This window comes from Aulostomus chinensis, chromosome 14, assembly GCF_037954235.1.
Source record: "Aulostomus chinensis isolate RoL2024-O1b breed Wild chromosome 14, RoL_Achi_v1.0, whole genome shotgun sequence".
Classification (NCBI taxonomy): Eukaryota; Metazoa; Chordata; class Actinopteri; order Syngnathiformes; family Aulostomidae; genus Aulostomus; species Aulostomus chinensis.
The window spans coordinates 6,042,036-6,062,977 of NC_141333.1; the positions used below are offsets into that span (position 1 = coordinate 6,042,036).

The 20,942-nt window shown below is 42.2% G+C and overlaps 1 protein-coding gene across 6 annotated transcripts in view; it reads left to right on the forward strand.

Moving 5' to 3' along the window:
• The window catches only part of lrp8 (low density lipoprotein receptor-related protein 8, apolipoprotein e receptor), a 164,622-nt gene that overhangs the window by 718 nt on the left and 142,962 nt on the right, over positions 1-20,942 (forward strand). For all 6 annotated transcript variants that reach the window (XM_086224794.1, XM_086224791.1, XM_086224793.1 and 3 more), the window contains exon 2: positions 380-505. In XM_086224794.1, coding sequence (XP_086080920.1) covers positions 380-505 — 126 coding nt within the window. The remainder of the gene's footprint in view (positions 1-379; positions 506-20,942) is intronic.

Sequence of the window (20,942 nt, forward strand, 5' to 3'; positions counted from 1 at the left end):
GATGCAAACATGATGAATACTAGTGTGTGAGACATCAAAACACAGTCGTGATGTGACCACTGCTGCACCTACAGGCAGATAATAAGACAACCAATTAATTGAGTTGAGTTTTGTTTGATTTCTAAAAATTGCCCCACAGAAACTGTTCCAGCTGTATTCTGACTTTGGCTCAAAAACTTGAGAAACAACAGTTTATCAAGATTACAAATTAGGGCTGAAACCTTTCATGGAAACTGAAGTGCATCCAAACTTACACATTTTGATTTGCAATAAAGATATTTAACTTTAACTTGAGTCTCATTTTAAACTGGCAGGCACACTGTTTTTACAAAATGTCCTGGAACAATTATTGACAACTTGCTGTTTGCTGGCAACACAGGAGCTCATACGGAATCGGAGTGTGAAACCGGCCAGTTTAAGTGCAAGAATGGAAGGTGCATCCCAACCCTGTGGCGATGTGATGATGACGACGATTGCTCAGACAGCAGCGACGAAGAGAACTGTCGTAAGTAAACCCTTTTGCACCGGAAGACAAACACGATGCTGTTTGTTTGTCGTCCCGCGTGACAGCGAATACGCCTGCCATCATGTATGTTACAGAAACAAGCTATTGTGTTGGTGTGACAAACATTCTTACAAGAAGTTGCAAATAAGTGGATTACCGTCATTTTTGTAGGAGCTGATGGCATCCATGCTGTAACTTTTTGAATGAATGAAGTTATACTGACTGACTTGAGAATAATTTGGTCAATGGAATCTTCTTTTCAGTTCGTCTGCAAACCATCAGACTCGCTGATCCTGAATCATCCGTTGGATCACATGCCTGCTAGAACTGTGTGACGAACTGCTCCTTGAGTGAACTTGCTGACACTAGGAGAGCCACGTTTTGTAATAACGTTATTAATTTTATCTTGCTGCAACAATATAGATAATGTCAGTCCCATTATCAGCCTGCTGTACTGCCGTATGATGGTTTGAATTCACCGCAGCCTCACAGATTGTGTCCCATCTCAAATAAGATGATAAATATGTGGTGTTACATGTCATGACATCTCACTGCAGCCTGCACTAACGCAAACGCTGTGGCTGTTAAAGAACCGGGTGCTTCTGCTGGCAGGCTGTTTGCAACTGGAGTGTATAATTCAGCAATGCATTAACCACATTAGTCAATCAAATATTGTATAACGTCCCTCAGGAATGTGTGAGAAAGCCATAACATGTGATTCTGCTTGAATCCATGCAGGAAATTGCGCAGACAACCAGCCAAGTAATTATCACTTATAAATTTGTCATGGTACTAATTGCTTGAATGGTTATATTAGTGGCCAATTGATTAATCGCTTATCTTAGACACCAGCAACCAAACCTGCCATCTCTCCTCTTGCACACCCAATATGTGGGTGGCCGCTTGTGTATCTTGGAAGTTTCCTGCGTGAATGCCATGACATTTACAAGCATGTCTCATTGACCGCAGTGACTGATTGGGATTATTCGACATTTAGTGGGCAGAACTTGATGGAAGTGGAATTAGATTTTAATGAGCTTGTCCTCTTCCAGCGAACAGATGCGGTTTACCTTGTTTGGAAGCTGAGTTGCTCAGAGAGAATGTGACACTCTCTCCTCTCTCTTTTGTTAACGTATCCTGAAAGTTTCCGCTGTGGTTCTGCTTTCTCCACTCTCTCCATCACCTTTATCTACCTCCCTCCCTTGCTGCGCCTCTCTCCTGCTGCATCTAACCCTTGCTCCCTCTGTTCTTCTGAGTGCTTTAACCATGTTTTGGAAGTTGGATGCTTCTTTTTAAAAGGCTGTCTAACTTCCTCAGTTTTGTAACACCCACTAAGGAGCCCCCCCCCCCCCCATTTTTAAATCTCCTGTGGGCACCTTGGCAGTGTAAATGCCAAAGAGGCTATGCCCACTCGTCTTATACCCACAATGCGCATCAGCTGACAGGTTGGTTGGCTATAAATCCAATAGCGTGACTCTGGTTGCCGGAGTGATGCTCAGTGGTTGGCAGCGGGCCAGCCCTTCTAACAGATGCCAGCACGGCCACTGTGCCCCCTCCCTGCAGCCCAATATCACCAGCAGGGCTCAGCAGAGGGGAGGAGAGGGAGGAGGTTGAGGGTGAGAAGGGGGAGGAGAATTGATGGGGCAGCTTGGATCGAAAGGAACAGGATGGTGTCTAGCAGAGGTGATGGAGAGAGAGGTTATCTGTGAGGCCGGGCTGGGAGGCAAATGGATAGAAGGGAAGTTTTTTCTTTTCACTTAGGTAAGCCCAGCAAAGGCAGGAGCAAAGCTGGTGGACTCGCTTCTGGGGGCAGGTGTACGTTGCATGGTTGCTCTTTTTTTACAGCTGTAGATTGTCACTGATCAACAGGAGTTGTGTTTGCATCTAGAATTAAAGTTAATTTAAAGCTGTTTTATGGAAAAGGAAATGCTAACCAGGAGCTCTTGAGTCAACTGGTTCAGAGCTAAAAAACTTGGCTCTGCGATGCACATTTTTGTCAGAAGATGGCGGTATCGAAAACCTTCCACATGGCTGTGACAAAGAGTAGGAGACGAAAAGGTCTTTATGGCCGTCAGCTGCAGCATCCACCAGAAAAAAATGGAGAGTTCTTGAGGAATCACTTTGAGTTGGACAAGTATTACTTTTTCTTTTGTGCCAGCTAGTAAGCATGCGTGATATTAGAATTTGGGCTATGGATATCAGCCTATTAGCTAGTGTCAGCTGTGTTGGACGTTATCCAGAGAAGAAGTCTGCGTCCAAAATGCCAAACTAAACAGTACATACTCAAAAAGTATACTTAAGTTCAACACACTTTTGGGTAAATCTCAATAGTATGCATCAGTTCGGACGTAGTACTCGACTGCACACGGCGCTTCCTCCTTCCTGCTGCTGAGTTGTTACCATGGTGACCACTCCTGTCACGGTAGCAGTGTTAATTTTGACAGCCATTTTAATTTTAGTTTTAGTCTTAGTCTTTTGATGAAAATGCGCATTAGTTTGTCACATTTTAGTCAACAAAAATGAAAAATATTTTAGTCGACTAAAATGAGAAATATTTGTCTCGCTTTTTGTTTGTCTTAATCTCCTCTAAATCAATTTACATGCCAATTTCAGATTTATGCTTGTGATTCATAATGAAGATGAAATGCTAGCGTTAGCCTAAAGCTAGCATTGCCTCATGTGAGTCTAATGTTAGCTCACTAACTACACCAACCTCAAATCTTTTGCGCAGTTGAAACCATTTCTCTGCACAAAACTACAGAAGACAACTTCGTCGCGGGCCAGTTGTCATTGAGCAACATGGATTTGTGTTAGCAATATATGATGTGTTAACAGAAATTAGCTCACCTTTGCATGGCTATCCCTGTGGAACCCTTTGAGGTGCCTCTTCAAGTTTGTGGTGTTCCTGCCACCTACTTTAACACCACAAACTACCCCGTCTTCCTTCTTTATCACACACTGTGTTTTCTTCTCGGCTGCATCATGTACAAAGTATTTCCACAAGTAGTCTCTTCTCTTGTGACCGAGTGAGGCTGTCATTGGCACGTGGCATTGACACACGTGTGTGTATGACTGTGTTCTCTGGAGTGCTGTGCGCAGATACACTGCACGGGCTGAAGGCATGGCTGCTTCACACTGGAGCTTTTGCGCAACAGACTGAATATTAATTTGGTTAAAAAAAAAGAAAGAAAAGTAGAGTGTTTTTATTATGTCCGTTCATCAACCAGTAGCATTTTTGTCTCGTCTAGTCTTGCCATGATGAAAATACAATTATTCTTGTCATATATTTGTCACCAAGGATCTATTTTTAGCTTGTCATCGTCTTGTCCACGTCATTAAAAAAAAGCTTCGTTGACGAACATATTGCGTCATCATTATCGTCAACGAAATTAACACTGCACCATAGCAGCAGCAGTGAACCGCTCCGCACTGTTTGTAAATACATCTAACTTACCCACACAATAACGTGATAAACGATAAACTCATGTGGTTAATATCTTATGGAAACCAAAGGGAAATGGCTCCCAATGACTCACATTTGAAAGGTATTGCTATTGTTGTTCTGCTGCTGCTGCTGCTTAGCTCCTCCATTTGTTGTCGTCGTCGGACTGACGCCTTCGCAACACTTACCAAACAAAGGCAGCATTGCATTGTGGTAAATTTCTGCTTGGCTCGTGTCACCCGAGCCATATGAAGAAATCGCTCTGGTGGATAGCATGGATAGTGCATACTATTGAGTACATACTAATGTTTCGGACGCACTGAAAATCTCACATACTGTCCTTGCAGACTCAGTAGGGTTCACGTGTGACATTTCGGACGCAACAAAGACAAAGTTTGTGAAATTGCTTTCAGATGCGGTGGAAAATGTTGGTTTGCGACAGTAAGCTTATTCCAGGGTTTTTTTTTTCCCATCAAATTTGACTATTTCCATCAACAGTTCCTAATGCAACACCTCAATTTTTCATCAAAACACATTGATGGAAACTTGACTTGTGCCATTAAGGCAGATTTAAGTGTTGGATCAGGCTCCGTATGACTCAAACTGTGATTTGGAACAAAGATCCTTGATTCATTCCCACTCAGATTGCGTCGCCCTGTACTCAATATGAAATTCTGGTCCTTCTCTGATGTTGGCTGCCCGCTGATGTTCAACAGTTACAGACTGTGGACCATCAGTCACATCATCCATCCCTTTGTAGGAACACATGCACGCCTCTCACAGCAGGAGCAGGGAAACCCCCCCCCCGCGCTCCCTCCCTTTAGCAACCGTATTAGAATAAGTCTTGCTAGATTGGGTTGTCTTGTGCGCCTTGTCTCCCCTTCCTTTCATTCTCTTTTCTTCCTCCTCCGGCTCCTCTCCTCTCCTCCGTTCTCAATATGCCTCTTGGTAGATTCCTCTCTTGTTGCCCTGGGAGACGGTAAAGTGGTGGTGGTGTTTTTGTGTGTGTGTGTGTGTGTATGTGTGCGCGCGCGTTCTTCTTTGTAGCAAAAACACCACAGCTACATATGTGTATGTGAACACATGGCATCTCTCCACCTCTGCATATCACTGTATGACCTATATTTTAGTTGCGGAATATAGAGAAAAAAGGCCTTATAAATTTGACAGCGGATTTAAGTAGATTTAAACAAACCTAATCCAAAGTGCCAGTGTAAAATATCATTTCATATCTGATCCTGATGTTTGCTTTCAATTGATTCTTCTTCCTCTGAATAACTGCCCTCTCCTCTAATGGCCTTGGACACACCAAACTGTAAAAACATGCCTGTAAAATCACAATTCTGAGAAGAGAATAGCGATGATTTGTCACTGAATAGGTCATTCACCGTCATTTAAAGCGTAGCTTTAAAACAAGAAACCATCGTTGGTACCCAGCTAGAAGTTTGTCATCGATAAGTTCCACTTAAAGGTTGGATAATATTCTCTGAAAGAGTTATGAAAATGTTGGGTGATAATCTGTTCATAAAATGTTTTTGAAGTCTTCAGAGTAAGAGAGTTTGGAACCACACGTGGCACAGCAGCATTTTATTAAAAGTATCGATCGTCAGAACATTACGTGAACGTTTCTTGTAATGCTTTGACTTTCAGCTGTTTTGTGACACAAGTAGTATTGTTGCTGACGTTACCTTCGAGTTCTCATGATTTCGTAAAGATAATAGTGCTAAAATCATATTTGAAGTATCTTTAACATTTTAAATGTTGCATTCTGAGGATGATGATGAATAAGTAACATCTTTAGAATGGAGAGATGAATCATTTTCTTTCCCACATTCTTGGATCTTTAATGTTAACCAATTTTGTGTAAATCCTCCCCGGAATACCACGAAAAAAAGGCATTTTTGTAAATTACAGGATGGGTTTACTTGACAGAATCATCAGCTTCCATTAAAACCTTTGTCTATCAGCAAGTTAGCAGAGAGCAAAATGAAACACAAACAAACAACTTCAGTATAAACTGTTGCTGTTGTACACTGAATATTTTAGTGGTTTGGACTGTTGGTTGGACAAAAACTACAAAATGCAAGAAATTTGAAATGCATATATCATAATGTGTTAAATTTGTGTCGACTAATGGATTCTGGACTTGTTCAGCGAGTAATGGAGGACCCCATTACGTTTTTGGGGCAGATCCATTTAATGCTGGCCTTGTTGGAGGTCTGCAATCTCTGAGTGCCCCTCTAGTTCACAACAGCTCCAAACAAGGGGACAGAGGGAGTATACACAGAGTGGAGAGAAAGTTCTTGTAGAGCTCATTGTGTGTGTGTACAGTGTGTGTGAGACAATTAGTCTGAGCAGGTCTCACAAGGGCAGCGTCTCCTCAGCAGTCTCAGACCGGCTCCTCATAGAGGAGACATCACAACACATTTCATGCCTCTGCTTTGTGTGTGTGCGTGTGTTTGTGTGTGTGGTTGGCTCTCACACAAACACACACTAACAAACACATGCAGTGTGTAAAGAGAGACTGCGGAGAGGAGCTTCAGGCAGAAAAGGTATTGTACTGATTGTGAAAAACATATTTCAGTAACCAGCTGACACACACGCGCGTGCGCGCACACACAAACACTGCTCTCCGTAGCCCAGCTGAGGTCAGACTTTTAATGGGACTCTGAGGTCAATGGGACCAGTCGCTTAATCAATTACACACAAACACACAGAGTTACAAGCACACTCCGGGAATGTGTACTAGCAAACACAATGAGAGTGTAGTAACAAGTACTGTGTGCCAGCACATTCATAGATGCACTGCTTCTCTAGGACAACACAAACAAACACACACACACACACACATTTTTGACGAGGTAAATTTTCCTCCCTGTGTAATGTCATCTGGGTGATTTTCTGTATGAAGAAAAGTCATTTCTCAGACAAAACTCAGACTCTGACTAAAACCAGCTTCCCCTGCACACATCATCAGACCTGTGTAAACCTGCTCAATCCTGGTCTCATTCTGAGGTGCCTTTTTTCCCTCCCCTTTTTGCATCACATTTGACGTTTACAACAAAGTCTGTGTTGTCAAAACATTGTAACATCTTGAGCTTATCTCCACTTTTTGATAGCTGCAGTGGAAGCAGCGTGGAGGACAGAGATGGAGTTTCTAATGTGCCTGTAGCTGAAGTCTGTTTTTCAAACGCAACACCAACTGAAGGTTGTCAGTGTGCCGCTGCTTGAACACAATGGGTGGTGGTCGTTTATCGGCATTTATTCTTCCATTGTTGATGGTGGAGCTCTGACAGCCCGGCCTGGGACCGGAAGCACAGAGCCACATACGCAACCTGTATTCCTCCAGGTTTTGAGCCGAGCTGATAAATACCCGCATCGAGTGCTGCTAGTCTACTGTGAGGTGGTTTATTTATCGAACTGTGTGATCCCTGACAACCTGCACTGACTTCTGGATAAATTCCTGGTTGCTCATCAGGACTAGCTCCAGAAAGAACCAAAAACTTAATTAAAATGACATCAGCTCCAGCATATTAAGTCTGTACTGATCTCATTCATCATGACCCCACCGATGAATAAAAATAACTTATTCTTACATCATCCTTTACTATTTTAGATGACTCATCTGTGCTCCGTTGGTGCAGTCAAGGGTAAAACTGACACTCATCCCTACGATATTTATTCCTTGAAGACACACTACTGGACATGATTAAGTAGTTGTTGTATGCAGCGTGCTATCCAGGCAGGCGACAAGCTCAAAATGTGCCAGGGCATCACCTTTGTCAGACACTATTATGCTCCACCACTAACAATACCTAGTGTGTTGAATAGGTGTTGGGTGCAGTGGTGCAAAACAGCAGCAGGGTAATTTTAGCTGAGGTCAGTGCTGGCCTGAGGTGTTTCTCGCTCTCTCTCTCTCTCTCTCTCTCTCTCGCTCCCTTTATCCAGCTATCTGCTCATCTTTTACTGTCTCTCCCTTCCAGTGTCCTCTTTCTACATCGGTTACACCTGTCCGTCGCTCTTCTTTAGGAGTAATGCCTTTCTGTTGACATGAAGGGCATGGCTATGAAATACAGCAAACCTTCAAGGTGTGTGTGTGTGTGTGAGTGAAAAGGGGAAACTACGCTGCCCATCTCTATACTTCTAATCCAATTAGTGAGCATCTCAGCAGGTGGGAATCTGCACTGTGAGTAGCAAAGGTAGATAGTAACACAGTGCGTGTACCCCTATTAAATTATTTGCATCCTCACAGGTTTAACAGTCCTCAGCATTGACAGCAGCACAGCACAAAAACATAACCCCAATCATACACTTATTCCCTGCTGTACTCGTGACCTTCCAGTTGAAAATATTTCTCCTCTTGGACCTTTGCTATGCTTGTTGAACATATTCAGTACCTGCCTAATTTCCCCACAGGGATTATCCTGTCTTTAAATTCTCTGTCCGTTTCCTTCCCTCCCTATGTCTTCCCTGAGTCCATGTTTAAGATTTTCACAAACTATTTCTCCACATTTCTCTTTTTCAGTTCTGTATTTAGCTTTAGATACAGTTTTATTGAAGGAATATTTTATGGAAATATACTCTTTTGCTTTGCCCTCCGGGGCCAGACTTGAAGATGGGTAACTTTTCCACCTGTGTAGGGAGTTAGTGAGTGGCTGACAACTAACTGGCGCAGCCAATGAATGGGAGCGGATGGGAACTGTTAGCAGACCTCCATCAAGTCTCAAAAGCCCCATTGTAACTCTGGCCATCAAAACAAAACATTTGCTGGTGAGTAGAGGAGCGACTGCTGCTACTAATCTGTGGAGGATTACTTTTGGACTAACCAAGATCCCAAACGTATGCTAACTCCTCCCAACCACTAGCATTCATTGTGCTAAGCTAACTAGCAGTCAGCTGGTCTCTGTGGGTCTTATGCTCCTCAATGTTCACACAGAGGCGGCAAATATATTGATCTTTTTTTTTCCTGTTCTCAGGAAAGAAAAGCAAATAGGCTTATGTCCAAACAATATGCACCTTTTTAGATATTCATTTTCTTTTCTTTTTCTTTTACCTTAAAGGATGGATCGGCTATTTTTAACAGGAGATTGGATGATGGATGGATGGATGGATGAATGGATGGATGGAAAGTTGTTCCCATCTGATAGAGCAGGATTCAGAGTCTTAATTTTAGGAGTTTGTTCTTTCTGTTTATCCTTCTTCTAGAGGCTTCACCCTCCTCTGACACGATTAGCTTGAGTTGTTGTCCTCTGCTCATTTATTGTTCAAAGTTAAATGCTGGCAACGTGTGTTTGTGTTTGTGTGCGCGTGCATGCATACGTTAAGCTATGTGCGTGTTTCTTTATTGTTGTGTTTTGCTGTTGTTACCCCACCACCACCACCACCACCACCACAACCCTAGCCGTGTCTGACAGGGTATCATTGCATTAATCCCCGGCTCAGATTAACTGAATATCTTCATGTGCCTCCATTTTATTATTTACATTTGCTGTAATCCTGTTTTTCGACTCTTTCGGAAGGCACAGGCAGTCGTGGAGCAGCACATGAAATGACAACTAAGAATACTGATGAATAAAACATGGCCGCTAATACCAGTCTGCTCGGCTGACACCAAGATAGAGCCCCGGAGTGCTACATGTCAGAAGTTTTCAGGAGAAGTTTTACAAAGTGAAGGAGAGAGTTTGTTCTGACTCACTTTTCTGTTGACGACAACTCCTTGAATTTAAATTTTGTTGCATTTTTATTCCATTCAGTCCTTAATTCACTTATTTTTCTTTCCATTTGTCCTCTCTCTATCACTCTTAAGTTGCTCTCTTTTGTAATTTCTGCCATTTTTCTCCTCTCTCCTCCTCCCCCACAAGCAGAGAACTGTTGGATTTGTTCACTTTTATTCATTACATCCAACTCTGTCGCGGTGTCTCTTGTCAAATAAAGCAGGGAATTTTACACCCACCACGGCACTGAAGCAGGAAATCAGTTTGATAAAGCAGGAGTTATCGTTGTGGGGAATAGCGTGTGTGTGTTTGTGTGTGCGCACGCATGCCATGCATGTTGATAAGAATTTGTATCTTCCTGTGTGTTTGTTCTCATATTACTCAAACTAGATTTTTTTTTTCTTTTTTTTTTTACCCAGCAGCTGGTTACAGAATGCAGGTGGAGCGAGACATGGAAGGTTTTGTTGTTGTTTTTAAATTAAGGAAAGCAGATCAATCAGATACTAACCTTTACATCACTCCATTTTCATTCAGAAGAATACACTCCCTGTCCCTTTATAAAGGTAATAAAATGACAGGCTGAGCTGTTTTAAGGTCATACAAATCTGATATTCAAAACTTGACATTCACTGCTTCTAATCACTGAACTGTAATAATTGCAGCCAGTAAAATACTGATTTAGAGATCTTAATCATGTTGTAAGCCTCTGTCAGATCATGTCTGGTGTTTCCATCATGATTTGAAGCGTGGCTCTTCCTCCACAGAACACTGAGTTTTTACATTTTGCTAAACCAGACTTGAGGGAACGAGCCTCGAGTCTGGTTTAGCTGTACCTGTTAGCAACAGTTCCCTTTAGAAAGACACATCGAAGCGTAAAATTTCACGGTGTGGAACAAACCTGTAAAACATCTTAAACTCGTGTTAAACTTTTTATTTGATGCATTTCGCTGAAACCCTTTCAAAATGTCCCCCTTTTAATTTAGATGTTAACTTAATTCCTGGTTTTATGACTCATTCCTGCACCAATCTGTAATGGATTTGGAGAAATGTAGCCGTTTGAAAAGTCAGCGGTTTGTGCATAAATTGGAGCATATTCTGTCTAATGAGAGGTTGAAGTCTTGTTTTTCATGTTAACGTCAGTGTTAAAGGAATATCTTTTTTTAAAATTTGTTTTTGTTGTTTAAATCAATAGATGACAGACCTCACCTTGAAACCTAAACTTCCTTTTTCAGATTTTCATGCTGTAAGACCAAATAATCGAAATAATACTGGTTTAACAAAGATTTGTGTTTGATAGAATACAACTTAAACAGTGAACAGCAACAAAAAAAAAAGTCACATTTCAGGCCACTTCACCGTTGAATGATGACAACTAAACCAACCAACAAAGAAACTTGAGGAAGATGGATTCAGATGAGAAAGCCTTTGTATTTCTTCATTCCCTAACTTTCTCTCTCTCTTTCTCGCTGTCTCTCTTCACTCCTTCACTACATCTTGCTTTTGAATGAAGCTATTTACATAGATTACATACAGACACACTACATATCATCTTCACACACACACACACACCCCTCGCCAGCTCCTAAGCCTGGGAACGGATCTTTTACCTTCAGGGGATTTTGCTTGTCATTGGTTGCAGCCTTGTAGGGTGAGGTGGAGGTGGGAGGGGGGAAGGGGGAGGAAGTCACTTTTTGATGATATAGCTACAGCTCAGTAATGCCAGTTATCTGGAAAAAAAAAAGGGCTGGTGTGACAGAAAATCTCTCTATGTGTCACACACACAAAGAGAAAACTGTTTTGTGGATACACACCTTGCTAATATAACACCTGCTGCAAGTCCATTATCCCAGCGTACTGATGTTTTGTCAGCGTGACACAGCTGGGCATGGATTAAAGGGTGGCCATGTTTCCATGTTTGTTTTGATGATAGGGGGATTGTTGGAAACCCACATAAAAAAGCCCCTTCCTCTTGGACTCATGGTGTCGGGGTTTTCTGCTCAGGGTACACGAATTTAGTTCCTAGGTTAGCTTTCTTTTTATGTCTTCGCAAGGGTGTGGTAGAGCAAACCTTCTAGTAGCTGAACGGTCCCTGGTTCGATCTTCACGCCTCCGGATGACTGTTGAAGTGTACTTGAGCAAAATACCGATACACTGCACCCAAAAATTCCCTCAAATTGTGCACCAAGAATACAGTTTCCCTGAGGCTCCACTGGAAGGCCCGTCTGAGGGAAACATACTCACATAATGCTAACGTGTTCAGGAAGCGTCCATGTGAACAGCCGCCTCCTCTCCGTGACCTCTTATGTGGACTTTTTTGGGGGGATCTACCAAAACGGGTTGTGTACAGGACTTCCCAGTTCCGTCTAAAGGCTTTTTAGCACCTCCTACCCATCAGCTCTTCTTATGGCCGACAGAAATTTGTCCTGTCGTCGTCTCATTCTTCATTCCTGGCTAGCATAGCTTGGTGATGAGCATCACTCAGACTCACACCGTCCAAACGCTGCCTGGTGATTGACAGGACATTCCTGTCTCCAGCTAACTTTCATTCTAACACCTCACCTGTGCTTTAGCTGTGCTCTGTTAGTGAAAACCCTGGTGGGATCTACTGGAATGTGTTTGAAGTATAGAATATAAAGCTGTTGCTCTGTTCTTGTTGGAGCACCAGGAGTCCCTACGGGTGCTTCTGCGTGCCAGCTATTGGCTCATGTTGCCTGCTTTGCAGAGCTTTCACTTCTCAGTTTGGAGAAGGTAACGACTGTGCGCATGAGCCAAAGGTGGACTGGAGAAAGTCGAGTCCAGCCAGCTGAATCATTTTGATGTCTCGTGTCACGTAAGGGAAGATTTTCATCAGATCTGTTGTCCTCTCCCTTCATCCTCGCCTTCCTCAAGGTCTCTGTTTTCTTTCATTTTTATTTTTTTGTTCGCTGGCATGTGTTCCTGCTGTGTTTAACCAATGACAGGTCCCTCTCTGTGCCCTCTGCTCCTCTACACCCCCATGCCCTATTATGTGACAGCGCTTGGCTGTTTGGAAGCAGGGTGACACCTTCTCAATGGGCCGTGGGAGGCCCCCTGTCTCTGTCACACACACGCGCGCACACACACACACACACACACACACGAGAAATCACTCACTTAAAAAGATGCATTGACACTCGGTTTTGTGTGTGTGAGCATAATGAATAGCTGTGACCTTGCATGAAACATCTGCATTATCTCCTTCGGTTCAATAGTCATTGGAGGAATTTTCGTACGTTAAACTTTCACAGAGCTTCACTTCATTTAAAAGATAAACAACAACTTTTCCAGTCTCTGTTTTGGATTTTCATGAAAAACTCAAGTTTCCATGAGGAAAGTTGCATTTCGAACTAGTTTTGTGTGTCTGTTGCTGTTGTTGTTGTTGTGGGTTTTTATTGGACAGGTCCCAGAGGTTAAGTACGATTAAATGAAGCAGCAAGATGATCCGCTTAAACATTTTACCAGCGCATGCAAATAACTCTCTAATGCTTTCTTCCCCTCTCGCTCTCGCTCTCGCTCTCTCTCTCTCTCTCTCTCTCTCTCTCTCTCTCTCTCTCTCTCTCTCTCTCTCTCTCTCTCTCTCTCACACACACACGTGCATGCACTCACGCATCCACGTCTTGGCTGCTGCAGCAGGTTGAAGAATGGATTCTTTCTGTGATGCAGTCATAACAGAATAACGGCTGTGTGTGAAAGTGAATTTTGCTTTTTGTTTGGTTTCAAGTTTTGTTTTTTTCGTGTGTTTTTTTTTTTTTTTTGTGTTGCATGATGGCGTCTGCACAGCTCCCTAATGCTTTGCTCTCGCAAGGGGTATTGATCGCTATATCTTACCTTTTGTGTTCCTTGTCTTTTGATGTAAGAACTTTCATTTTATGTGTTTGGTCGCAAGATTTGTTCTCTTTTTAGTGCCTTTACTGATGAGCGGCACTAGCTTTCTCTCTCAGGTCCCTTTTTTTTTTTTGGGAATGCTCTGTGGTTCCTCTTCATCTTTCTGACACAATGACTTCAAGATTGAAGTCTTGTCATTTAAAATGGCGGTTGAATGTTCACTTTGATTGATTGGAAAGTAATTTTATTTTATTAAAAACCACTGGACACATGGGCGGATCCTTCTGCTGGCCCGAGAGCCCAGGAAAAAAAGGTTTTGTGAAATGTAATTAAATGAAAGTTGCTGAGGCATGATGAGCATGATAATGTGACAAGCTCTGTTTAGTCAGGCTAAAGAGTGAAAGCTGAAATTTAAAAGCAGCCAAAATAATGAGACAAGTCTGTTTGGCTCTGTACCGAAAAGGCCAGTGAAGGGGTGAATTCCCGTCTGCTGAGGCCCATCTGCAAGTTTTCATGCCTTGTTGCCCATTAATTTCCACTTTGTGATGCGGCCTGCACCCAGGTGCATCCACCACTGAACCCTTCAACTATGCAGCAAAAGCCAACGTGGGAGCTTCAGAGGAATCCATCCACAAGAAATCACCCGAGCTAAATACCAAGAACCTTCCAGAGTTACAGAGAGGAGTACGAATCCGTTGCTGACCAAGAGAGACTGTCAGGTGTTAATGTTTCGGTCCATATATAAAAAAAATAAGAATAAAAAAATCCACATTCTCTCAGGTTTGAATTTTAAAGTCTGACTACGGATGAACGTTAGCTCTTGGGCTAGCTCCTTTTTCACAATAAGGGCTCGAACCCGGAACCTTCTTGCTGTGAAGGAGTGGGGAGTAGTAAAATAGTTCCAGTGTTTGAGGCTACCGCTCAGGCCACCAGTGGGGAATAATCAAAGATAAACAAAAGTGCGGTTCGTATTTGTAAGAGATGACTCTCACTCAGCATGTTCTGTTTTTGCTGAACCCTAAACCTCTGAAAATCAAAAGTGAAACGTTCTTTTATGGGCAAAGTCAATGTGTGGAGTAAAAGTTGATTTGATCCTGGTGCGTAAAAGTGAGTCCCCGTCAAACCGGACAACGTGGCGTCCCTCTAAGAAACAGGTAGTTGTTGGTAAATCTGATGAGATGATAGTGGCAGAAACCACATTAGCATACGGAGCAAAACAACATTTGAAATCCATCTTTTTTTCTGTCTTTTTAACCACCTAATTTCTCTCACTCAAGTACCGCGCCTGGCCTTTGATGGAACTCTGTTCAAACATCACAGTAAGTGCTGACTAATTATAATTTTATTGCCATATGCCTTTTTGTTCTGCCAGCGATTGGCTGTGGGAGAGGAAGTCTCAGGTTGCCCTCTGTAATTAAGAGCCCTCGCAGTTTTTCTCCATTAATACCATGAAATTCGAGCTCGCTCTGAAAGTCATGAATATTTAAATAGAACAATGTCTTCCTGTCAAATGGCTCCGACCTCATTTAACTATAATCCAATTTGTTAGATGCCAGGAAACAAAGGTGGAAGAATATTTTATCCTTTTGAGGTAGTTTTTATTATCTAAAGACATATTTAGTGGACAGTCGTCTTTAAGCCAGAGAGAATTTAGGGACCAATCACACAACGTTGTGTGTCCACTGCAGAGTGTCGTCAGGCCTTTTTTTTTTTTTTTTTTTTTGGAGGCAGGTGTGTATTGATTTCACCTTTTTGAGTAAAAAGCCTCCTTGTGTCTCTGGTCTGCTCTCATTTTTTTTAAACCAACCATCCCAAAAATATGAAACCCAAGAGAAGTGCTGGTAACCTTTTTATTATTCCCTTTCTCTTTTTCCTGTTTCTCTCCATCTTGGTCAGTTGTTGGTGTTGGCCGCTACAGGGTCAAGTCAGCCAAACTTCCAGCTACAGTCTTCCAATTCATCCGTGCACATTATTTGAAAAAAAAAAAAAATTTGTGTGATAGGCAGTAAAAGTACTTTAAGTTCGAACATCAAAACTGTTTGGTTTCGTTTATGCAAAAAGAAAGGAAAAAGTTATTTGGGGGTCATGATTGTCGGTCAGAGGCCACTCTTTCACATCATTACTTGTGTCCTTCAGGGCAAACTTCTCGCGGATGCTCATGTAAGCAAGCTTGTTTTCCCAGTCTTCAAAGTGCCGTTGAATATTTCCAGTCCTTTTCTAATCAAGAGAAGTGTTTAATCATCCAGATAAAGACGGACACGTTTCCCTGAAAATACCTGAGAAACTTGGTGAGATGTGTGGAAACAATCCGGAGTTCTTCAGGTGGAGGAAGGATAAAACATTCTTCTTTTTCCTGAAGTTAGGAAGCTGATGGAGCGATGACATGAAGGCTTATGGAAGGAGACATGAAGGTTTATGGAAGGAGACAGAAATGTCAGATGTGTCACCGCAGTGAAAACGGCAGAGCTGAAGCCTGTTGAGAAATGTTTCTGGGAAATCTGCTTGCAATATCCCTCGCTCCGCTAGTCTTAATGTAACCAGAACACTCGTGTCTGTACTTGCACTCGTCAGTACCACTTCAAGGTTGTCAACATCAATACGTACATACTCATCTGCAAATATCCAACATTCAATGCCAAATTTGAGATGCTGAAACGCAGCATCCTTGTGGATTATTAGTGACAGTGCACATTCTGCGTGTTTTTAATTTCAGAGTCACTCCTTCATTACTTCTTTTTACTTTTACATTTGAGTTTTTTCATATCTAAGTGGATGAACTGCATGATCTTATCCCACCTGGCAAAAATCGTCACTTCCTGTTTCACCATGGTCACTTTTGTTTGTTTGATCAAGTTTTTTTTCTCCCCGTCCCTGTAAATCCAAAAAACTGGTGGAGACAGTCGTCGTATTTGTGTGCGTGCGCGTAGCGAAGTTGACTCCTTTCATCCATCTGCATCAAGTCTCCGGTGGTGTACGGAGATGTGTTCAGAGTTGGCATCCCCTGGCTAATTGATTCTGATGATACGTTTATATCCAGTTTGTAAGTTACACCAACCTGCAGCCTGCGTCAGTCTTGGTAAGATCAAGGCTTTCCTCCCTGCATCTGCAGATGGTCATGCTAGTGGAGAAGGTATGTGTGTAGGAGGAAATGGGGGGGTGGTGTCTTAGGGGACCTTGGGTAGAAGAATCTTTAATCATGTGTTTGCTCTCATGTTTCATTTAATTACCTCTCAAAAATCCATAGACAGGACGGGATTGTGCTTTAGTGTAGTGTAGAGTGTGTGTATGAGTGTGTGGGTGTTTGCAAATAGCACAACTTCTAAGAACAAAGGATGCATGCGCAGATAGAAGCCTGCTCCGTACTCTTTCCAGTTTTCACTTGTCTGTTTTTAGTCATGTATGTGTTAAACGTGCTGCAAATGACGGAGAGCTGCGTGCTCGATTATCAGGTAGAACTCTGGGTTTCATCACCTGCTCCGTCTTCTGAGTCATCGTGAGTCCGTCATGTGTGATTGGTCTACGTTCTCATTGATCAGTTTGCTATCTTAAACCAATGAGCCAAAACAATAAGGTTGCGTGTGTGTTTGGAAGTGTGGGAGGGAGCCTAAATAATTGGCTGCAGTTAGCAGCTTGGTGCTTTTTCAGCATCCTCAGCTTTAATCTGGGACCAGTGAGACACAACAAGGCTTCCCTACAAAAAGTTTCCCTCCCTCTCTTTCTTTCTTTTAAATTCTCTCTCTCTCTCTCTCTCTCTCTCTCTCTCTCTCTCTCTCTCTCTCTCTCTCTCTCTCTCTCCCCCCCCCCCCCTCCCTCCCCTACTTTTTAATCAACACCAAGAAATGTGCTGGGGAAGTAAAGCTGTTCATGTGTGGAAGCATTGTAATGGTGTGTGTTCTCTTCTGGGGCAAGAAGCGAGCGCTAAAGACATACAAATGTTTACATTTCTTTAAACTCTGTGTGTGTGTGTGTGTGTTTCAGGAGCTTCAGTACATATTGTACACACACCTACTTAAAATCAATCAAACATTTGTGCAGCAGTATAAATCGATCCATTGATGACTGTGATAAACGTGGCAGTTTGTTTTGTTCAATAATGACACAAGTGTGTGTGTGTGTGAGAGAGAGAGAGAGAGAGAGACTTATAGCAGGGTTTTGGTTACATTGATGTCCTGTTGAATAGGAATAGAAACGGGAGGAGTAAGAAAACAGAAAAGAGGTAAAAAGCTGCTTTGTAGTCAGCATTTCAACAATGTATTGGTTGGCTTTATGAAAGGGCACGTTTTAGCATGTTCTGTTCCCTGCCTTCAACTGTGACTTTCTCTAAGGAGTCTTTTGCATATTTTAACACAATCAGGTTTAACAGCTTATAAACCCCATAATTAAATGACAAGTTAGTTCCTGTTAGTAAATATACACTGAAATGTGTCATCATGGTACTGTGAGGCAAGACCGATCCATCCGTTACCCATTAAGGCTGACAAATCCAAAGAGAAACGCAGTATTATTTTTTTTTGTAAGTAACTTCCTCAAACCTGAGCGTTTTCTGGGATTGAAGAAATAAAAGCTTCATATCTCCACGACTGTAGCAAAGAGAAACTTAAAATATATTTAAAAAAAATTGAAGTGCCTCTGCCTTAGTGTTCATGTGACATTTTTGAAAATCCAAACACCTAAAATGCTGTGACTGCTGCTTATTCCATTGATTCCTACATTCAAAAATGAAGATCTTTAAATTTCTATAGTGTTTGGGTCACGAGGTCGTAGCAGAAGCCTGATCTGTTGTTACTCTTTCTTTGTAAAACTGTAGCTAAATTGTTAAATAGTGTCACACCATCTCTGGGTAATGACTTGAATTAATGACTCTCACAATTTGATCCATTTTGAAAAGTCCACAAGAGCTGCGTGATTAAATTATTTATTCACATAAAACTTAGCAGCAGACTAACAGGAAGTAGCCAGCTCTCCCAGTTTAAGTCTGTCCTCTGTACGCAGAATACAGTATGTGGTGTTGTACAGGAACGTGGCCACAGATGCAAAGATCCGACCGGGAGGCAGCGATCAGCTCAATGAGGATTGTGTGAACTCGTGTGCTGAGGGCTTGAATGGGTGTGCATTTGTGTGAAAACATGATGCAGTATAGCTTTAAAACAAATCTGTAAAGTTTTGTGTATAAATACAAGTCTGAGTGTTTCACTGTTTATGCTGCATCTCCCACATCTGCTAATTATATGTGTGTGTGTGTGTGTGTGTGTGTTTGTGAAACTGCTGCCTCCAGCTAGTGTCACCCTGAATGAAGAGACTATAGATTGGTGTGTTGGTTAATGAATCCCTCTATGTCTGTGTCCCTGCATACGTTTAAGACGTGTCCTAGTGATGAAGAGTTGGTGTGTGTGTGTGTGTGTGTGTGTGTGTGTGTGTGTGTGTGTGTTAGTGTTCCCAGAGATGGTCATTAGCTGTGAGGGAGTGCAAAGCCAGTGACCTCACAGTTGGAAATGGAAGAGCCAGACGATTCCCTGTTCCCCCTGCAGACCCTGGTCTTCTCTACTAATGGACTAAAGCAGCCATTGATGGGGGACAGAGAGACATGGGGTGTGTGTGTGTATGTGGGGGGGGGGGGCAGGCAAGGGAGGGAACACACATACACATACTCTGTCCTACGCTGATCCAGGAGGTTTGTTTGTGTGAATCAGAATGTTGACTTGCTGTGTATGTTTTAAATCTGAAAAAACAAAGATGTAATAGAAAGAATTCAAGTGTGCACAGTAACACGCATGCAATTTACAGCACAACATGTCAAGAAACCGCTTTTTGTACATCTGTGCTGAAATTTTTGTATTGACAAACTGTCGACATTTTCCACTGGCTGCACAGTTCAATCAGTAATCAACTTCCTGCCTGAGTGATGGTTATTTTTTTGATGATCGTGTCTGGGTCTTTGCAGTGACAGCTAAATTAACTGAAGTCCTGTAGTGTGTGTGTGTGTGTGTGTGTGTGTGTGTGTGTGTGTGTGTGTGTGTGTGTATCTAACTCTATCTCTATCTATGTGTGTGTCTGTGTGTGTGTGTATCTAACTCTAACTCTATCTCTATCTATGTGTGTGTGGCTGTGTGTGTGTATAAATATATATTAAAATAATGATAAATAATAAGAAATATACTCACACACACATGCAGGTAGCACGAGGGGTAATCTAGAACATTCTGATGGATGGCGTACGCTCTGGTGAAAGTTGACTGGGATTTGCAGGGAGTGATCGAAGAACATAATTCATTTTCACCAAATCAGCCCAACTAAGCGAGGAAGTATGGTAATGAGAAAATGATTAGATTTTCTTTTCTGCTGCGTGGCTGCTGATTCTCCATCTCGCCACGACCTCACTCACTCTCTTTTATAACCATGGCCACTGTGGATTTGTTAAATAGTTTGTTTACCTCTTGTTTGGGTCTTTGGAATTCTAATTCATATTGTTACTCCCTCTCTTTTTCATTCTCATGTTCACATCTCCTACCCTCTAATTCTAAGATATTAGATTTTTTTTTAGCTCCAGGGATAGAAATGAAAATGATTGCCTTTGTGTATATACACACAAACACAAACACACACACACACACACACACACACGTATGTATATGTGTGTATATATACATACACATACACATATATGTATGTGTGTATATATGTGTATATACATACACATACATATATACACATACACATGTATGTATATGTGTATATATACATACACATACATATATACACATATATGTATGTGTGTATATATGTGTATATACATACACATACATACATACAATCAGTTTTTTTGTTGTTGTTCAAAGTTTGATTTTGGCAACACATTAAAAAACATGTTCAACTCTTTGATTTATGACCTTTATAAAACTCCAGCAGGCTGCACGGTGGTGCAGTGGTCAACACTGTGGCCTCACAGCAAGAAGGTTCCGGGTTCGAGTCCCGGCTCGGGCACGGGATCTTTCTGTGTGGAGTTTGCATGTTCTCCCCGTGCCTGCGTGGGTTCTCTCTGGGTACTCCGGCTTCTTCCCACCATCCAAAAACATGCAATTGGGGACGAGGCTGATTGATACTCTAAATTGACCGTAGGTATGAATGGGAGTGTGAATGGTTGTTCGTCTCTGTATGTTGGCCCTGCGATGGACTGGCGACCTGTCCAGGGTGAACCCCGCCTCTCGCCCGTTGACGCTGGGATAGGCTCCAGCCCCCCCGTGACCCTTAATGTGTAGGAATAAGCGAAAGATGACGATGGATGGATGGATAAAACTCTAGCTGGAAACTGCAGCATTTGTTCAGCCGAGATACTTTTGCTGCTGATACAGAGTATCCAACAAATCCTTTTACAGTTATGCCTTTAACACAGTTCGGTCAGAAAAACTCTGGGTTTGAAAAAGATCATGGTTTACACTCA